The 20,871-nt window shown below is 39.2% G+C and overlaps 3 protein-coding genes across 4 annotated transcripts; 1 reads left to right on the top strand and 2 right to left on the bottom strand.

The window, feature by feature from the left end:
* Positions 1–90: 90 nt before the first annotated feature.
* Positions 91–3,517, bottom strand: LOC102293055 (runt-related transcription factor 3). The gene is made up of 6 exons (XM_014333609.2): positions 3,475–3,517; positions 1,839–2,029; positions 1,554–1,713; positions 853–957; positions 692–766; positions 91–469 (listed from the first exon to the last, which is right to left on the bottom strand). Exons 1-6 carry the CDS (start codon positions 3,515–3,517, stop codon positions 123–125), a joined length of 921 nt encoding a protein of 306 aa, XP_014189095.1. The 3' UTR covers positions 91–122.
* supt3h (SPT3 homolog, SAGA and STAGA complex component) lies at positions 2,561–12,388 on the top strand. Of its 2 annotated transcripts, none has more exons than XM_042220923.1 (12): positions 2,561–2,660; positions 4,054–4,157; positions 7,471–7,555; positions 7,834–7,920; positions 8,077–8,173; positions 9,249–9,379; positions 9,611–9,686; positions 10,059–10,171; positions 10,251–10,355; positions 10,462–10,590; positions 11,521–11,610; positions 12,276–12,388. In XM_042220923.1, exons 2-12 carry the CDS (start codon positions 4,066–4,068, stop codon positions 12,315–12,317), a joined length of 1,047 nt encoding a protein of 348 aa, XP_042076857.1. In that variant the 5' UTR covers positions 2,561–2,660; positions 4,054–4,065; the 3' UTR covers positions 12,318–12,388. The 2 variants fall into 2 exon arrangements, with proteins under 2 accessions (XP_042076857.1, XP_005922538.1); XM_005922476.3 differs by having other exon boundaries at positions 10,459–10,590.
* Positions 12,389–12,412: 24 nt separating this feature from the next.
* Positions 12,413–20,064, bottom strand: cdc5l (CDC5 cell division cycle 5-like (S. pombe)). Its single transcript, XM_042220922.1, has 19 exons — positions 19,826–20,064; positions 19,251–19,354; positions 18,894–19,055; positions 18,630–18,757; positions 18,273–18,372; positions 18,009–18,135; positions 17,812–17,903; positions 17,451–17,595; positions 17,178–17,369; positions 16,052–16,200; positions 15,474–15,645; positions 15,045–15,209; positions 14,872–14,952; positions 14,461–14,712; positions 14,264–14,371; positions 13,542–13,631; positions 13,312–13,443; positions 13,098–13,178; positions 12,413–12,835 (listed from the first exon to the last, which is right to left on the bottom strand). The coding sequence occupies exons 1-19, from the start codon at positions 19,868–19,870 to the stop codon at positions 12,722–12,724; spliced, it is 2,439 nt and encodes an 812-aa protein (XP_042076856.1). The 5' UTR covers positions 19,871–20,064; the 3' UTR covers positions 12,413–12,721.
* Between the last annotated feature and the right edge of the window lie 807 nt (positions 20,065–20,871).

Here is a 20,871-nt window from a genome sequence, read left to right as displayed (position 1 = left end):
TAACAGTTTACAAAATATCAAGAACGTAGGTTTAAGGATTTATTCTGAGAAAAAAAGAAAGAAAAAAGATAGAAAAACATGGGTTAAATGCTTACATTATGCTAAAATAATAAATCCAATCATCAATAAGGTCTCCAAACAGGCTCCTCCCCTCTCATGGAAAGACATGCCCCTTCAATGTAATTGGTCAGTGCTGTGACAACATTGCGGTCCTCCCCTGTGGTTTGGAATGGTTGGTTGGGCCCGTAGTGGAAGCTGCCGGCCTGGAATGGGCCACTGTGGCTGAGCGGAGCGGGGGGAGGAGGAGGAGAAGACAGATAGGAACTGTATGGAGGAGGTTGGGTAGAGTAAGGGAGAGCAGGCAGGTGGTGCATTCTGGGAGTAGGAGCGAATGAAGATGCCAAAGAGGTCACTGGGCCCAGAAAGGACTCATTCATCCACAGAGAGGTGGAAGGAAAGGATCTGCATTCTGAAGCGAGACAAGAAGCATCAACATCAGTGTTTCTCCAGAACTCGTTGTCTTCTTTTGTTGTTTGCTCAGCTGTCATGTGACATGAGCATGACCACGCCCCACTACTGTTTCATAAGAGAAAGTTTTCTTTCTAAAAACTAAAATTACAAATGAACAACATAGTTTTTAATTTTCAGTGGCCTTGCTGTGTCATTCTTGCTGTGACATTTTATGTCTTACCTGATGAAGCTGTGCTGCTACTGATGCTGCTGGTGGGCCTAAAAACTCCAGCCTTCATCTCCTTCTGCCTCTGACCTGAGATCAGAAGAAATAATGTTAAAACCTGCCCGGATCACCTCAGAATTGATCCAATCATACTGTTTTCACTCGTATTTACTAACGTCTGGGCAGCCGTGGTCCGTCCACGGTAATCTTGATGGCCCTGTGTAGGGTGGCAATCTGAGGAGGTGATGTCAGCACGTTTATCGTCAAGGTGAAGCTCTTACCTTTAAAACGATAATAAAACATATGTACACATGAAACTAGTTGAGTATACTTTATATACATTTGCCTACTTTGTTTTTATTTACTTAACTGAATCAAATTTTTTGTCTTATTCACTGTTTTGCTTTGACTGCTCAAAACTTTTCACTTGTTAATGTACTTTATCCAGCGTTATTTCTATTATATTTAAATTTATTTTTAATACTCTTAATTGTATTTAGTGTGTTCTTTATTTCTTTTAAATCTTATGGCTTTTTAATTTATTTAAATGTGCTCATGATTACACATGATTTGCTTTCTTTTACTCAGTTTTGCTCTGATGTTATTGATTAAGAAACTAATTAATTAACTAGAGTTAATTAATTCTGGCTCCATAGCTTGATTATTGATCTAACTTTACAGGTATTCAAATATTTAAAAGAAACATATAACAACAACTAAATGTTTTAACTGTGTGATTGCAGGGCACTGCAATTGCAAATAGTGTAAGCAGTGTAGACAGAGGTGGTAAAGATGGCAGGCTGCAGTCTTTCCTCTTGTTTATTGACAAACAAGTATGAATAACTTGTAACAGTGCTGCATGTATCTGTTTGTATACCTCTGCCGCTGCGGCCGATGAAGCGGAGGTCGTTGAAGTGGGCACAGCCTTGCTTCATGGTGGCTGTGGCATTGCGTAGCTCGGCGCTAACATTTTCATCATTGCCAGCCATCACTGTCACAACCACGCCATCAGGCACATCGTTCCCCAGGGCAACAACCTGAGAAATGAAAAAACATTGTAACAGGTCTTTTATCTTTGTGAACAGAGGATTTTTACTCTTTCAGTATGAATAAACTGTATTTTGGTTTAAAAATACCACCAGTGTATATGTAGATTACTCACAGTAAAGGCTCTTGGTAGTGTCTTATTACACCTCCAGTGCTGAGGCAGGCTGCTGCAGAGGAAATTTGGGCTGTCGGTCGGGACCAGTCCTCTGGGTGGAGCTGTACTGCACTGGTGGAGACACCTCAGCTCCTGTTCATCCAGTTGACGAGTGCTGGCTGATGGTGGCAGGCGGCACTTCACCACAGGATCTTAATGATAGGAATAAAGAAGTCCATTTTTACCCCATTTTGTCTTTCATTTTTTGTTCTTTTCTCTGAGATTACATGCATTTTAGACTTGAATATATTTTTATTTCCTGAAGTCAGTCTTAGATTTAGAGTGTATTAAGAGTCATATTAGATGGCAATTTAAATAAAGGGTTAGCTATTGTAGCTACTGCCTCAATCTAAAGCACTCCAACACCAGTTATATTTGTATACATAAATGTGTATTGTAAAATCATTACTAATTATATACATTTATTTACTTTTTAATTTTGGACCGTTTGGTCCTCCATACAAGTGAGATTGCCGCAGGAGAGCGCTCAAAGATATACAGCATATTTTGCTAAAGCTGTGTCGCTATGGTGGATATGTTAAAATTCTGAGTACTGATTAGAGTATAAACACTTCCCCTTTAAGCTGTGTATCTTCTTCAACTGTAATCTCAGCTGCTAACCTTGTATTTAACAGCTCATAGCTGGAGTGTAGCGCCTTTCGACCAGGACGTGTAGAAAACTACAACTACCACACCCTCGCGCTCCCTTGCGTCATCAAATCGCGCCGAAAACAGAAGAAAACCAGAACATTAACAGTAATAGCGTTTCTCTGACAGACTCTGGTGAGAGTTTTTACTTGTTTTATGCTTTTCTATGTGTCTTTGGTTCTCCTCTTCGCCTCCCCTCCTCTTTCCCTCCTTTGTTTCTTTTCTGCATTGTGTTTCAGCCGCCGCAGTGTTTGAATATGAGGGAACTGCGCTGTATTATTATTCATATTTTACTGCCGGAGGGGAAGTTACTGCGGTCACACCACCTGTCCAACTGTAGGAGTGTGTATGTGTGTTTTTATATTTATGTATGTGTGTGAACGTGTGTTAGGACGTTGTGTTTATTCTCCTGAGCTCTGTTCTGCTATTTTGTTGTTTTAGGCTCTTGGCTCGGCTTCTGTTGTGCTCTGATTTGTTTAGATGAAGTGATCCCAAAATACTAAAACCACATGAAAGTGAACTACAAGTGCAGCATTGTGATTTATTTCATTTGAAACACACACACACACACACACACACACACACACACACACACACACACACTGTATAAAGAAGACACACATACACATCTGTCAAAGTAGAGACTAAGTGCAACAAAGCCGTAACATGAACCAGCAGGTTCCTTCACATAGATAAAAACATGATGCAGGAGGATCAATCTCAGATGCAGCAACGATCAGGATAAAAAAAGAAGCTAAAAAAGCTGCAGTATTTCTAATTGGAGCTGCTTTAGCTGTTCTATACTGAGGGTACCTGAGTTTCTGTCTCTATTCAGACAGTGAAAAGGACGGCACATAACATCCACATGTGTGAATGAAGTTATGGTCGTTGCCACTAAACTTGAAGATGAAACTTTTCAGAAGTTTCAAGCAGATGAGATGAATGTTACTTTGTTCAGCTTGGGACTTTATTGGCATTAACTTGGCCGGCATTAACAGACAGAGTGTTTGGAGCTGCATGAATGTTAACATGCCTGTGGATACACCAGAACACTAGCTTACAGAATGACTTTTCAGTCTGCAGTAATGACCCAAAGCAGGCTTTCAGAATTAACCGAGATTCCTTATTTCATTCCTTATTAAGGAGGGGGGAAAAGAAGAAAACTATAACACGCTCTGATTTTAGTAGAATATTCAACACTGCTATCAGAAATCATTCAGGAGGCTGAGAGGCGAAACTGCTTTTAAATCCTAAAGAGGTCCAGCTGCCTTCTACGATGACATTGATGACTGAGAACCTATACAGACATTTATATTGGGGGTGTTCTCTTCTTGTACAGTCAATAGATGATATAAGAAGATATAGTATATTTTGACTATATATAGTCAAAGTATACCTTATAGTCAATAAAGTATATTTAAAGAGAGAACAAAAGTTAAAATATCGTTAGATCTTTTCTTCACTCAAAAGATTGTAAATTAATTTTGCTCTCTAGTTTAATGTGGTTCTGTCTTGGTTTTGTCATCAGGTGGGTGTGGTTATGAGCAGTCCCATGGCTGGCTCCGCCCCCTCCAGCTCTAAAGACCGTCCAGCTTCCAGGATCAATTTTATCCCAGAGCTACAGAGCATGATGTAAGACACACACACACACACGCACACACACACACACACACGCAAACAAACAAAGAGAAGGAGTCTCACCCCAGTACAGCATTGGGCTGGGGCTGCTGAACAGACTGTTTGAAGCCATGGAAACCTGTTTTTTAAAGGAGAGAGCCACAATATTAGCATTGTGGTTAATGACACTTTGCAAATCCAAAACAGATGCCTGAAAACAGCACATAGCCCTTCATTTCAATATTTTATATAACACATTTGTACAAAGAGTTCAGAAGAATTTCAAGAAATTAATTTTTTTTAATTGCTAAAGTATAACTTTAAGTAACATTTGGTTTTATGTCAAGCAAAACAAACGAAAAACAAAAACATAAAAGTATGAAATTAAATAGCTCATATCCAGAGACATGAGCCACGAGTGATAATAAGTTCAGACTTGAAGTCTCTAGACATTTAGTTAACCTTTACATTCACAACCAGTCAATATGACTGATGGAAAAAAGTACTGCTCTGCACAAAAGAAAAAAAAAAAAGAAATCTAATTAACATTCCTACAAATTCACAGTAAGTGACAGTAGGTCAGTATATACAGAATGTAATGTTTTATCAGTTTTTATTAGCAACTCTTTCATTATTAGTTTATTTCTAGGTTAAAATAATCACATTCTGTTGTATTAAGTGACAAGAAACTCCATATATTTAGATTTTGGACCTTTTAGTTAGAAAAGAAGAAATAATCAGGAAGGTTCAGCATTAATAAATAATCGGCATTTTTCACCATTTTCTGAAATCATCCTGTCGAGGAAATAATTAGTGGATAAATCAGTGAAAGTGGAAAAAGATCTTTAAAAATAAAAATGTTGTTAAAAACACCTGTTAAAAGCAACTGTTAGTTAAAACTGTTAGTTAAAGTTAAAAACAACTGGACAACTCCGGTACCATAACAAATTACTTTTTGACTTAGTTTCTAATATGAAGTCACTTTTTCTGCTTAGGTTTTTTAGAAGTACTACACATAAAACTGTCATATTTAAATTCTTACTGAAGGATTTTTTTTCTAAAGAAGCCACATGCCTGCTGCAGCCTCCTTTGTGTTGTGCGTCTTTTGCTGTACTCACCTTGTGTGGGCTGCAGAGAGGTGATGCTGGTGGTCAGAGAGGCTAAAACCAGACTAAACCCCAAAACCTAAAATCAACCTAAAGTCTGAAGCCAACCTCCGAACCTGAGGCCAACCTGCCCACAACCCCAAACCAAAACCTCTCTCACCTGTATGACAGAGCAACAAACAACCAATCAGGGAGCAGGTTAAAGGGCCGGGGGGCAGAGATTAAGCAAGGGGAATGGTGGGGGTGGCGATCAGGTGTTTGTATTTCATAGAGAAATAAAAGGAGAGAGTGGGAAAGAGAAGAAATGAGAGAAGGAAAGCGCTCCAGGATGTGGGTTTACGTTAGTCTGCCATCATGGAAGTGGCTTTCTGGATGCAAATTGAGGTTTTGACCAAATTGTGGTCAAGGTGTATGTGTGGCCTGTTGACCTTAGAGTGTGAGAGTGTGTGTGTGTGTGTGTGTGTGTGTGTGTGTGTGTGTGTGTGTGTGAGAGAGAGAGAAACACAGACATACACAGACACATTTACTGGCTGCATGTTTATTTGGAAAGTAACCAAAACTTCAGCTCTGCCTTGTTTTTAGACAATAAATCATGTTTTTGTTTAGTTTAGTAACAGTTAATAGTTAAAAATTTTAAAACTTTAATACCGTACAGATTAAGAACTGCTTTTCATCTTATGAAGATTCCTTTACTTATGTAAAATGTTTATAAACAAGCAGTCACACCAGATTTTTAACAAATCTGAGCTGAACTGAATCTCACTACCAACTTAAAGTATCTGCTAATTTTTCTCCTGCTATGTTTCAGTTAGTACCAAAACAAGTTTTAATATCCAGCTACATTTAATTTGGATGCAATTAAAGGTATTTAAAGTAATGTGTGAGACGCATCCTTTAAAGGACTAAAGTCATCTGAGACAGCACGTTTTACAGTACCTGTAAAAAAGCAAGTATGCCCCACTTTTAGCAGCAATAACTTGATTTAATTGATTTCTGTATGACTTCCTCCGTCTGTCATATTCTTCACAGCATTTCACTTGAGTTGAGGTCTGATCCATTACAGCAGTTTGATTCTCGTCTCTTTCAGCCATTGTGCTGTAGTTTTGCTGCTGTGCTTGGAATCATTGTCCTGTTGCATGACCCAGTTTCAGTCGGGTTTTAGCCATCTGACATGACCTTACACTTAACCCCAGAATACTTTGAAATAGTTCACAGTCAACTCAATGGCTGCAAGGTGCCCAGGTACCCCCGTACTTGATTTGTTTGGCTTTCTCCAAACGTGGTGCTGTGCGTCATTGCCAAACATCTTCACTTTGGTCTTGTCTGTCCAAACGGGATTGTTCCAGTCTTGTGGTTTGACTGCCATGTTCTCTTTTTTGAGAGGGGGCTTTCTCCTGGTAACCCTTCCAAACAAGCCAGTCTGTTTCTAATTATTTGCAAGTGTTAGTGGTTTATGGTGAGAACAAAAATGAAGGTATTGTCCTGTAATGACAGTGTTGAATGTGAGCATCTTTGTATGCCTCTTTAAATTACTAATAAAATATCTCACCATTCACAGGTTTTAGCTGTTGTATAGTTAGTAACGATGTGTTATTCATAATTTATTTATTTTGGGTAAATTTCTGTGTTTTTATAAGGCATTTCTTTCTTGTTTGGTAAATAAAGTACTTTGCTTCTTGTCCAACTGGAAGAGGCTTCAGCCTCCCTGAAACCTTTGGTGAATAAATGGTTTTTAAAAAGGGATGGATGATAGAATAAATATAATTGCTGTAAAACTATTCTTACAGGTGTTATAATGTACAAAATATATTCTTAGAATATATAAGTATGTTTCTCTGCAGGAAATCCACTCTTTAAAAAAATCCATACCATATATTTAGCTTTTTTGTTACTTATTATGATTAATTATGTAATAGATTTACCTTTTAAATAACAGTGTATAAATACAGTAATTTTAATTTTGTGAAGGTGGTAAGAGGCAGGCTTCATTAATGGAAAATGATAGAAGTAACCCGTTAGAAGTGATCTTTCAGAGCAGCAGTTTAAAATGAGTGCTGTTAGCACAACCGGCGCTATGTTTAAGAAACGTTAATGAGTTATGACTTTAGACTTTAACAATTAGCAGCTCTTTAGCACGTGTCATTGTAATTAGATTCGACTGACGCACTGGAAGCTCTGCAAGGCTCTGCACAACTATGATTATAGCTGTGTTTGATTTTCAGGTTTGCTCTGGGAGACGCTCGCAGGCCTTTGCAAGAGACTGCAGCGCTGGTGGAGGATATTGTACACACACAACTCATTACTATGGTAACATACAACATAACAAATATAACGCTGTAACAGTTATTTGTTCAAACTTCAAGATCAAAGCCTAAATCACCTGAAGAGTTAATTACAGGCTGAACAATAGTAAAGCACATCAGACAAATAAAACCCTTACATGTATAACTGATGTGGCTGTAAAAATCCACGATTCTGTCTCATTTCGGAGCCTCTGAATAGCAAAAAAACCCTAAATGTAATTATATTAAAGCATAAGTGCAATTCATTTCTGACTTTACTGAAGCAATTGGTTTATTTCTCAGCTGCATCAGGCCTGCGAGGGAGCGGCTCTGCGTGGCTCGAGGGTTATTTCACCTGAGGACATCTTATTCCTGATGAGGCGAGACAAGGTACAAAATGCACACGTGAATAAAAAAAACATTAAATATTCAAAACTGTATGTCCATGAATCTTTTCTTCCTTTATTGTTTTTTAAGGTTTGAAATAACTAATTCCTCTCCCCTTTTTCTGTTCTTTATCTTCATGCCTCAAAATCTACTGACCAGAGGAAGTTGGCGAGATTATTAAAATATCTCCAGTTTAGAGATTATAAATCCAAAATACTCAAGACTCTTGAGGATGAAGACACACAGGCAGAATCAGGTATACACAGAGCCTCACACACACACAGTGACCTTTTAAATGTTATTATAAAACCCCTGTGACCCTGTTTTGGAGTGGAAATCAATGCGTGGGCTCAAGAGCACTTCTGAGTCATTCAGCTTGTTGCTGCATCCACAAATAGAATTTAAAACTCTTGAAAAGAGCATTTAAATAGTTTAAATAAGAAAAAACTTGTTTGTTTTTTTCCTTGGCTCACACTTCTTTCAGATGGACTGATGCAGAATTGTGCTGTGGCCTGATTGGTTAAAATTTAAAGCTCATTATGAATGTGGTCGCTCTCCTCTTACACAGGCTGAGTGATATATGTGATGGTTTGGCTTCACATCTGTAATGGCACCATTGATGCTTAACATTTGCTACTACTAACATTTGCAAGGCGATGTCAAAATGTATCAGCATTGCACTATAGTTAAAAAGTCCGGGTGTTAAGCTTGTGTACACTTGTGTCACATTATGGAACAAAAAAAAAAGCCAATTTTAAGTTGAAGAACTTCAATTATGTGTCAGACATAAGGGTCTCGTCAGCTCCCAAACGTTTATGTTTAAAAAAGTGATGCAACACACTGGAAAACATGGTCTTGTCCCGTCTTGTTGGCTTAAATGGTAAATGGCCTGTATTTGTATAGCGCTTTTACTAGTCCCTAAGGACCCCAAAGCGCTTTACACAACCAGTCATCCACCCATTCACACACACATTCTCACACACATTCACACACTGGTGATGGCAGCTACATTGTAGCCACAGCCGCCCTGGGGCGCACTGACAGAGGCGAAATTTAACATTATCATATTGCACATTGCACAATACAAAATTCACCTTAGTTCCCACATTTGATATGTTGTTTTTGCAATACCTTAAATTACATATAGGTTTTAAATAATTTGCAGATCTTTAAAAATATATATTTTTACAGCATCCAAACGTTTTCAGAAACCACTGTACAAAAAAAGCTTCAAATGCTACAGTCAAAACCCAAGTGAATACTGAGCTCTGGTTTTCATCTTAAGTGTTTCTTTCTTTTTTTGTCTTTTGTGAACAAATGGGGTGCTGTAGGTCCTGCTGGTGCTAACCAGCGGAGGCAGCGACTGGCCCAGGACTTCCTGGTGTGGATGGATCAGACCGGTGAACTCCTGTCATTAGCAGAACGTCAGGAAATAGACCCCATCAAACAGGAGAGGATGGAGGTCAGAGCTCATCGATGTCTGCATGAAAATGATTGATTAGTAGGGCTGTTTTGAAAGTAAATGACACATATATGAACTTATAGATTTAAAACGCCTTGACGCATGCTCAATCATCCGGATAAAGATTTCCCAAAAAGTTGATTCTGCTCATCTGGATGTTTTCAGTGGGAGAAACTTTTTGGGATTATAGATTTAACTTTAAGTGTTTTTAATGTGTATTTGAATCTTCAGCGTTTGGAGCGTCAGACTCGGAATATGGACCCGGCTCAGTACGCCGAGTTCTGTGAGAGTCGACAGCTCAGCTTTGGTAAGATTTTAAACGGCCCACTTAGTATCTGTCTCAGGAAGTTGATTCTGTCATAGGTACAAAAGGAGTAAAGGATTACATTTTATTGCTAATGTTTGTTTTCATGTCGGTTTGATGTTGCGTATATTTTTTTTAATGCGGACTCTACCTGTGCTCTAAATCATGGTTTATGGGCATCTTATAAATAAGCAAATAAAGCTGTGGACTGTGTTTTTATCCTGTTAGTTCACCAATTGAATAATCAGCTGATTATTTCATTTCTAAATTTAAAAACGTATGGTACGTACGGTAAAAACCTGATTCAGGATCAGTTTCAGCATTTTAAGCCCGTCTGACATCTTGTCATGTGTGCTTACTTGTGCTCACTCCAAGCTAAGAAAGCTTCAAAGTTTCGGGACTGGCTCGACTGCAGCAGCCTGGAGCTGAAACCCAACAGCATGGCCATGGAGATCCTGTCATACCTCGCTTATGAGACTGTTGCCCAGGTAACTAACTCATTACTTCACATATGTGCGTGTAATTTAAAAGCTTTCCCCTGTTTTAAAATGCTTTTCCTTCATTCAGATCGTGGATTTGTCGCTCTTGGTGAAGCAGGAAATGACAGCAAAGACTAATCCAGTCAGTCATGTGATCTCTGCCAGCTACATCCACTACAACACACATGCTGAGGTGCATACACACACTTCATCACACATTGAGACCTATCAATCGCTAAAGCTACCGTCATAATATTACTGAGTAAATATCATCTGTCTTTCGTCTTCCTCCCCAGCAGGTGAAGAAGGATCCAGACTCACCTGAAGCCACCCCTCCCTCCACCCCAGGGTCCTCACACTCGTCAAAGCCCGTCCTACAAGGTAACGGCAGTGTGGATGGCAGGGCGAGGCAGAGGAAACGTAAAAAGGTGAGTCCCAGCTGCAGTTTCTTATGAGTTTAATGTCTGTGTGTATCATGAAGGCACAGGAGAAATTACAAAGGCAGTTTAATTATGGCGGCAGGTTTCAGCAAAGGCGTTTGTCTGCCTCTGGATAGGTTTTGTCAACAGAATGGAATCACAACCTTACATGAGATCTATATAAAGTGTGCTTAACAAAAGATCGTCATCGACACGACCGTGGAATAAAGGATGCCGCAGAGTAGGGGGATTAAGGGGCTTTTGGCTGCACAAATACACCCTGTAAAACATCCTTTTTAACTTGTAAATTATTATTAAGTATCTGGTGCATAAATGTTTGTTTTGTATGATGAATGTTGTCAGAGAAGTCACTGCAGGTATGATTCCAAACCAGTGGTTTTCATTTTAAATGAAACGCACTGAGATTCAGTATAACTCTAGAGATCAAAACACATGTTAATAGTCCTGAATCTAAGCAGGAGTGTCTGGGTTAAATGGGTCTAAAGTTTGGACCCCAGGTACAACTAAAGTAGCCAATAATTGTTGTGATTTATTGTACATTTATTTGCTTGATCATATTTTTAGAAGGACTTATGATGAATAATGAATAAATGCTCTGACAATAACAAACATTTTGCTGTATTAATCTCTTGATTGTACTAATTTTTGACGAGTCAGACTTTAATGTGTCTTAACAAATGTTTAGGAGAAAGTCTTCTGTGCAGATGTAGAGTATGAACTCCTCTGTTAATTTTCTTAATGTACATAATAACTGATGTTATTGCTAATTGCTAAATGTAAGTCTCTGAACACACAAGACAAAGGTGACCATTTTCAGCTCATGGAAAACTCCACGTTCCTAAAGGAAACATCCAAAACATTCCATTGCGTCCTTTGTTGTATTTGTGTTAATACTTATTACTCATGATTGTGCTTCAGAGCTGTCCGGCTACAGTGGAGCCTCCCAGCGGAGCGATCCAGCCCTGTCACATCCGAGAGGCTATTAGAAGATACAACTACAGACACACAGTATGTACACAATGAGAAACTTACACAACTTTTCCACAGCTGATTATTTTCTTCTTTTTTTTAAAAATTCATGGGTTAAAAGTCGTATAACTAATGCATAAAATACTCTTAATTTAAAGTGTTGGTTTAGATGTTTTACTTTTTCTGTACATGTCTTAACCTGTAAGATTAAAGTTAGTGATTGCTGAATCAATAACTTTAATTTGTCCTTCATGCTCACCGATCCAGATCGGAGTCAAAACGAGCATTCCTTGCTTTTTGTGAAATAGGATTCAAAGTTCAGTTGAATGCAAATGTGACATTTAAAAAAGTTAAAGGTAGGATTTTCCCACAGCCGTCGTTTTTTTGTGCACAAATGTGGGTTGTGGGGAGGTATTTTTATATTATTTTAAACAAACCATTAGGTCTTTTTTGGTACTGAGTAACTAGTCATGTTTGTGATTTTGGTTGTCACAAGAAAGCGTCTGTGAATCGCTGTTTTGTTGCAGGAAAAGAACAATTACTCTGCTACCAAACCAGTTATTACCAGACCCCCACAGAAAAAAAAAAAAAAGTTATTTGAAGCAAATCTCTCTGTACCTTGTGTCAGAAATACACTCTGGACAGGAATTTAAATGCGTTTTTTCCTACTGAACAACATGCCGTCCATCTTCTCTCTCTGGCAGAGTGCCTATTCCAGGAGTGGGATGACCTTCCTCACCTGCTGAGGACGCATCAATTATTTTAGGCACGTTCTTGGATTTTGTTCTATACATTTTTTTTTCAATTTCTATTGTAATAAAAACTTTTCAGTAAGCCGGTGTCAGATTCATGGTTTATTGATTTTTACAGACCCAAGGTAGTTTTCTTAAAATACATTAAACTTTACTGTTTGCTGCACTTGATAAAAATCTACCCCAGTGATACTAAGTTATGTTGAAAAGAAACTTTATTGGTCACTAAAACAGAAACACAAAGGACCACTGAGCATGCTGAAAATTCAGCCTGTGACATCTTAACAACATGAGCACATTGAGGAGGGCTTATCTGTAGGATTTGCTGCGGGAAATTAAAAGGTTCAACACTCTCGGCAGCGGTCAGTTCAACATCGATGTCTCTGTGATGAGTTTGCTCAGTATTTCTGAGCACTGTTGAGCAGCGACTCCCTCTCCATCAGCAGCTCTCCATATCTCTGCTGAAGTTCTTTCTCTCTCTCCATCTGCCTCTCCACGTCCTCCCGCAGAGCCTGAAACACAAGTTGAACACTTGTAAACACCAGTGAGATGTGTTAACTAGCTTTTTTAATAACCTCAGTTAGACCGCTGCTTTTAAACTGGATAATTTTAACCCCACCTTTTATTTGGGTGGGCGTGTAGTGCTGCAAGTGGTCTGTGATTTAATTTCTAACATTCAAAGAGTTAAAGTTACTAACTTTGTGTGACCAATGGAACAAAAGCAAGGAGACACCTTGCACTGTGATACACAGGTTTGTGTGTGTGATGTCTTACCTCTTGGCGCCTGGGAATGGCTGTGTCTTCTTGTTTCTTCAGTTGAGTGAAGGTCTGGAGCTCTGTGGCTGCCTGCTCCACCTGGTGGACACATTATGAATAACATGATTGTTATAGAAACTATGACACTGACTTGCACACAGTTTCAGGTGCCATAATAATTTACAGCCTGTGACAACACAACCTGTCAGTCCAATGAAAATGTGTTCAGTACCTGTTCCCAGAGTTCGCTGTGCTGCTTCAGGAGACCCAGTGCTCTGGACTGAAATCCTCCAAGCAGGATTTTCAGTTTCTTCTCCAGTTTAGCTGCTCTCCTGGCTTCTGCTGTCATGTGACCACGGTTCACCTATAGGGTCCACAAATACAGAGATGTCAGTGTTTAGACCAGAGCTCAAAAAGATGAAAGAGTCAAGTTTGAGAGCTTTTTTTTGTGTGCATTCTCACATTTAGCTTTTTCTCCAGGCTTTCAATACGGTCTTTCTTTGATGCCAGGTTTGCTCTGGTGTACCTGTTCTGAGTAGGCAGATACAGCACCTGTGCAGACGCAGATAATATGAACAGTTTCAACAGACAAAAATTTAATTGGTACCAATATCGTGAGATCACAAGTACAGTTTTCCCCACATGCCATAAAGAAGTGTATGTAATGCATATTGTTAAAGGTGGCACACAGCAAGCCTACTCTGCTTTAGATGCATCCTCACTGCTGTATATTCGTCCTTTGGTTTAGGTGAGGGTGTTACTTTAGAGCTTGGACTGCTCAAGTATAGCATGAAAAAAAAATTGTTATTACCCCAATTTGCTGAAACGCATATTATTCCAGTGGGGAGGTGGGGGGTGAAAAACAGAAGATACAGAATCACACAAGGCCCAGACTAGTGTTAGATCACAGTGAACTTGCACACCTCAGGAAACTCACTTCAAAACACTTAAGCTTCGGGGAGAATGATCGAGAGTCAACACCTCAGCTGTGTGCCATCAAAGGCAGACTGTGTGCGTAATAACTAGTTGGGTTAGACTGCACTGCACTCCATCCATGTGTATTTCTACACACTAGAAGCTTCTAATTTAGAAATATGACAAATATACTGACCAAAAGGTGGTAACAAATCTCTACACCTGTTTATGCTTCTCTGACTTCTCATTTTTGGTCCATGGGTGCTCACCTGTCCGTAGCATTCCTCCCACACCTGGCTGTAAGCCTCCATGCTGAGGTCACCGTGGCCCATACCTCCCTTCACCTCCTCCATTTCTGCTGCCAGGACTAACTTTGCCTGTTTGTTGACACACAGGTAAACAGAATTACTGAGAGTAAACAGTGTAAGGGACTTCTTTTTTTAAAGCATCAGTGCTGCCGGGTTACCTGTTCCATCTCCTCTGTGCTAATTGGCTTGTAGGAGGTTTTTTCCAGGTAAGCAATATGTGACGCGTTGTTAGATGTAGACGTGGGGCCTCGGATTTTGCCGCGCTGCAGCTGATTGGCAGCATTGGCTGAAGGGTGATTCAAGCAGTCAAAATGCAGCATGGTGATCATTTCCTGTTTGATGAGCTCTTCGGCCTGCTGGAGGTCAGAGAGTGGCTCCATGGAGGCGGGACGGAGAACAGACTCGTTTACCTGCAGACACGGAGGATCATAAGCACAACTGGATCCATTTAATGCCAGCTAAAGTAGACGAAATTAGTTTTTTCTTTGATCTCTGAAAGATTTGGTGATTACATTCAAATACACATTTTCCTGCATTTTATTTAAATTATTTTAATGTTGTAATTTTACCTCAGTAGGTCTGGGGAGACTCCTCTGAACAGCAGTGTGCCGCAATTTCATCTCCTTCTCTCTTTCAGCGTCTCGTTGAGCCTGGAAAACGGCATAAAGTGAACCTGTTGGATATATCTTATTCAAACTACGTGTGTGTGCGTGCGTGTGTGTGTGTGTGTGCATACACGCACCTGCTTGCGTGCTTCTACATCTGCAGAGTCTTCTATGAATCCCGTCTCAGCCTCGGTTTCTTCGAGTTCTTTCTCAGCATTTTCAGGAAGAACGATCTCAAAGTCGTTCTTAGGAACAGGAAGTGACATCAGACCCTGTCTCAGGTGCTGCAAGCTTTCCCTTTGCTGTGAAGAGGAGAACAGCAGGTAATTCATTCTGTGGTGTGTTGTTTGTTTCTTAACACACAAACTGTGCATCTGCTGCCAAAACATAAAACTAATTGTTTAAAGTTGTGATTTTTTTCATTGTATTTAATTTTTATTCAAGACACAAAAACAGAAAACTTGGAACTTTTCTGCAACATTCAGGATTTGTGGCACAAATTACAAATGCACATTACAAATCTGTTTGTTGTGCATTCACATATGCATTAGTGTTTTTTATTTTACCGTGTGTTTAGCATATGCAGGGTCAGCCAGTTGTTCCTCTGTGTTAATATTCAGTTTGTCTCTCAGTGGTGTACGGCCGGGAGTTAAACCTGGAGTCCCTCCCACACGTGGAGTCATCGCACCTCCGACTTGAGGTGTCATGCCATCTGACCCCTGACCTGGACCAGGAGTTCTGTTGTAGTTGAAATACACAAAATTATTGGAATTAGTAAACTGTATAGGAACAAGTATAGAAACAAGTCTAGGGAATCCTTTCTCTTTGGTGAAAATGGTTGAGTTGTGACATGGAATAGTGCACCACACATTCAACAAATGCAGCTCAACAAATCTGACACAGCATTTGAGGCTTGAGTACTAAATGGTAACACATGTCTCTTTAAGATTCTTTGTTTACACTGTTTACAAAATGTAAAAGGATAATAGCATCTGGTTTTTTGTTAGAGCCTTGACAAAGGCCACTTTTGTGTTTATTACATCTTAACTTGATGCAGAGAGTAAATTTAAAAAAAGAATTCAGAACTCTATTTACGTGACAGAGAGTAAACCTTATGCTATGTGACGGATTAAAGGTTTCTTACCTGAATGGTGTACTGAGAACAGTGTTGGGCGTTTGTATCTGTTGGCGCTGAGGCGTCACTCCACTGAAATCGCTCTCATGCAGCGGGGTGTTGAGGCCTCCCTTCAGAGGGGTGTCGATGTTAGTCAGAGCCATCAGGTTCTGAGCTTCCTGAAAATACAGACAGACACACAGATGGTAAAAATTAATTTACAGATAAATACTAAAAACAAAAAGAAAAGAATTTAGTATAATTTCAATTTAATTTAATTTTACATTAGTATAGGAGAAACATGCTCTCTCTTTCTAGTCTAGTCAGTACTTTTGCTGCAGCATTTGGGATTAACTGAAGGCTTTTCAGGGAGTTTTTCAGGGAGTTTTTAGGACATCCTGATAATAATGAATCACAGCAGTTCAGCCTGGAAGTAATAAATGCATTACCTAGTTATTCAGCGTCACTCTGAGACAGGATATTTCTAAATACATTAAGACATTAGGCAAGTGGAAGAAAGGAGTCCTACATATTTGTGTTATATGTGCATTGAAGGACATTTCCTGGTCAAAAATGACTTCAAGGTTCCTCACAGTGTTGCTGGAGGACAAAGTTATGCCATCCAGAGTAAGAATCTGGTTACCCACCATATTTCTAGATTTTTAGAGCCGAGTACAATTACCTCTTTCATCTGAATTTAGAAGCAGGAAATTGGTATCAACTTTGTAAAGTTACATTTTTACTGACAACGATATTCCTTAATGTATACATAAATGCAAATACATAAATGATGCAAACAGATTGGTGGCCAAGTGATCAACACATAATATGTACATGCGTTTTTAAGCACTATCCTGTCTCTACTAACTTAAGTTTATTATTATCTGGATTGGCAATAACTGATCAAACAGCAGACCATAAGGTATTTTTCTGATGTAACTTGTATGACATTCAAATGTGCAGACAGGACTGTGATTTCACATTGGCCCTCTAATTTTGACTGACTTTATTCTTTATTCATGAGGGACAATTTAGCTTAGCATCACTGTAATTACATGGATCAATTAATATAAAATATCACAGATATGCAGAAATCACACATATGAGATTAAACAAAACATATGTGAGACATTTTGCTTTTGAGTGTCTTTATTACCTGCATGATTCTGTCCTGAGCAGCAGGGGTTCGTGGGGTCCGTAGCCCTGTTGCCATGGTATTGGTGACACTGTATTCTGAGAGGAGGGTGGAGGAGGCGGAGTTAGCGCTTTCACTCTCCTCGGCAGCTTGACGGGCGACCTCACTGGCGACACCCAATTTGACAACTTCCTCCAACTCAGCATCACTGATCTGTGAAGAAAGGCAAATTAAAAAACTGAATGTACTACCTGTTATCAATATAACAAGTACAAAAAAAAACAAGGTGGTTACCTGGGGTGCGGGTAACACTAGTTTGGAACGTTTTTTGGTAAACTCAGCTACTCCGCTGGTCTGCAGGATGGCAGATGGCAAGTCACTCTCCTTCTTCTTCTTTATCTTCTGTTTATCTTTCTTCCTCTCCCTCTCTTCAGTCTCACTATAAAAAAAAAAAAACACAATAGGGCTTATGAATGGATGAAGACAAAAATTTGGAACACATTTTGATCCTTATTATTTATATTATATAACATTAGCGTGACATTCTCACGCCTTCGCTGGGAGAAGCCAAGAACCAAGGAAAATATTCAAGTGACATAAACAAGGAGCCATGTTAGCATACAGAAAAGCACCAGTAGTTTAAAGTTATACTAACTTGCGTAATTCTCCATCCAAATGCTGCTGTCTGAGCCTCTTGAAATTAGGCTCCTGAGCATCATACTGCTCCATGCTGGTGTCATAGAAACCCTTAAAGTAAACAAAAGACAACAATTAGTACTGTAAAATTAAGTTAATCTCACTGCTGATGTTGTGGGTTATTTTTAAGGATACAACACATAAAGCTGTGGTTACCGGTGCAGGTTTCTTTTCAAAAGGGATTTCAGCATTATAGTCTACTCCTCTCTTCTTCTTTCTCTTCTTCTGAACATCGATTCCTGCTGCTCTCAGCTCTCTGCGTTTCTGCAGAGCAGCCAGCCGTCTACAGTATGACATCAGGAAAAAATAGTCAAATATGATCATTTTATTATTACATGTCAACTGCTCTGTAAGAGGTCTAGTTATGGACCTCTAAGACAGCTTGTCTTAGAGCAATTGTAAAAACATTATTAGCTGAACCTGGCTTCCTCCAGCTGTTTCTCTCTGGCCTTCCTCTTGGCTTTCTTGCCCTGAGTGTTGGCCAAACGAGCCCTGGCCTCTGAAAGCATCTCCAACTCATCTAGAGACCGATGAAGAGAGACAGACACACACACACAACACATTGGTTAGTTACCACATGTGACTGTGTTATGATTAAACTTATTTTTAAACTCTCACATGACTCGACTGAAAGTACAAAGTAGAAAGGTAATTTTTTAAATAATTAAATATAAAAATGTACAAGATAACTAGGAAGCAAATCCATTCTTAACATCAGGATACATTCTTTTGTTGGCTCAAATAAATCTGACAGCATCTGACAGTGTGTTTTTGTACCTTCATCCATATCCACAGGGTCAGGTCTGGCAGGTTTTGTTTCAGGATTGGGATCAATTTCTCCTGGTTTCAACTTTCTGGGGTCATCTCCTACTTCCTCCTCATTGTCTCTTTGAGCTGCTTTGTCTCTGAATAAAACACAAAATACATCTCAATTACAAATCGACAGTGATTAGCAACAATGAATGCTCCTGAACATACAAGGTGAAAAGCCACAGAATTACAAATCATAGTTAATAAATGTGTCCTTAAAGATAAACATACAGCAGGTATTCGTAGTGTTCCAGACACTGAGCAGCAGTCCTTCCTATGATAGGAGCAATGGTCCTCCACTGGGTGGGCATCAGCTTGGCCAAGTGAAGCAGCTTCTCCTCCTCTTCTCTGGACCATTCTGTTTTCTTGATACTGGGGTCCAACCACTCGTACCTACAGACAGATACAAAGCCAGAGGAGAAGGTCTTTATTTCACTCTTCATAAAGAGAGATTTGAAAGCTAAAAAAAAAAAAAAGAAAAAAAAGAAAAAAAAAAATCACAGACAGAAGAAACAACCATCAATGTATATAGACGTTTAATTAATCTCATGTTTTTGACACATCACACATCTCTGACTCAAAACTCACCATCGGGCTTTACACTGTTTGGCAGACTTTCGGTGCAGCAGGGAGGCGATACGGGACCACTGGTTTTTCCCATATTTCATTACAGCTGCCTTGAGGATCTCATCCTGAATAAAAAATTTTTTAAAAAGGAACAGACGTCCATAAATTAGATGGATGTACTGAATGACAAATGATTTATAAAGACTAAACATGTCAAAATCTTTTATCCTCAATCCGCAGAGGGCTGATTAATTTTCATGCCAGTGCTGAACTACAATTATATTATCCCCTATCTTTTGCTCACTTATAAATTTTTATGAAGTCTTGTGGTTTATTATTTTGGCCATCTAGACTGCCAAATATTCGCTAACTGTAAACATATATGTTTAAGTGCAAATTAAAAAGCTGCGTTCATGCAACTCAACACAAGCACGAAATAAAGTATTAAACACAGCTGGTGATAATTTAAATGAACTTAAAATGTCACACGGGATAAATTTGTTAAGTGAGTAGCTAGCTTTATGCTAACTCGAGACCACAGGTTTGCTTTCGGAGGTTAGCATCATGCTAACCAAGCTAGCCATGTAAACACGTACCTCAGTGTTGCGCCAGACGCCTCCTTTAATCATAATTCGCGGCATCTTGGCGGCTTCGTTGTATCTCCTCCTTCAGTGAAATGCTATAAGTGATTCTTATCCAGTTGTGGTGTTTTGTAGCTTAAGATTCAAACAAAACAAAAATCCAACTACAGAACAAGCGCTGCGAGGGAAAAGGCGACATGCACCATACCGGAAACTCAGAACGGGTCCACCAACTGAATTGTGGGTAATGTCGTCGATGAGTAATGACGAAAATCGATGACAGTTTCCTTTACCCCTCCTACCCCGTCCCCCTCTTTCGGAACTTGATTAAACAGACAAAGTCTATGAAAAGCACACAACATAGCATTAATACATGTTAAAAAAAAATAACATGAGATACATCTGAACATTTAAACATAAATAACTTGTCGGAAAAAATAATTCATTTTAAAAAACACCGTTGGAAAACACATCCTCTGTGTATACACATTTTCATATAATGAGAGCATATCTATTATTCCATATTGGTGTTACATGTAGCGTGAAAATATGTTTCTCAACCAGTTTCGAATAGATAGGAACCACTGATATGTAAGTTCCTGAATTCAAATCATAATAAAAAGTCTATTCCTCCTAAATTTTGAAATAAAAACAAATAAGGTTTGTTAAACCAAAAATAATGATCTACTATTAAGGAAGGGTTTTAACCATTTTAACTTTAAAACACCAACACCAGATGGCATCTGTCATTATGTCATTCAAGGTTATCAGGCAATCAAAAGAAATGTGCAGGATGGTCAGCAGAGTACAGCTGAGACACAAGGTCTGATGCAGTGTCCTGCTGACTAGGTGAGTGGATGAATAAATACAGAGCTGCTTGCTGTCTGGAACTCAAAGTCCCACAGGACCTTACCTCTGTTGTTGTCAGTCACCTGTGGTGGTGTCTCCCATAGTCACAAAGGCACAGATGTTCCTCACCACTTGGTTGTGCCTCTCAGTGCATGCGGTCTCAGTTTGCATCTTACAGTCTGGCAACATGTGTTTGATAGTCTGCAGGGCAC

This window comes from Haplochromis burtoni, unplaced genomic scaffold (assembly GCF_018398535.1).
Source record: "Haplochromis burtoni strain Fernald_Lab_line unplaced genomic scaffold, NCSU_Asbu1 Contig_57, whole genome shotgun sequence".
In the NCBI taxonomy this organism is placed as follows: Eukaryota; Metazoa; Chordata; class Actinopteri; order Cichliformes; family Cichlidae; genus Haplochromis; species Haplochromis burtoni.
The sequence above is the reverse complement of the archived record's forward strand: the minus strand, read 5'-3'. Positions and strand labels throughout refer to the sequence as shown.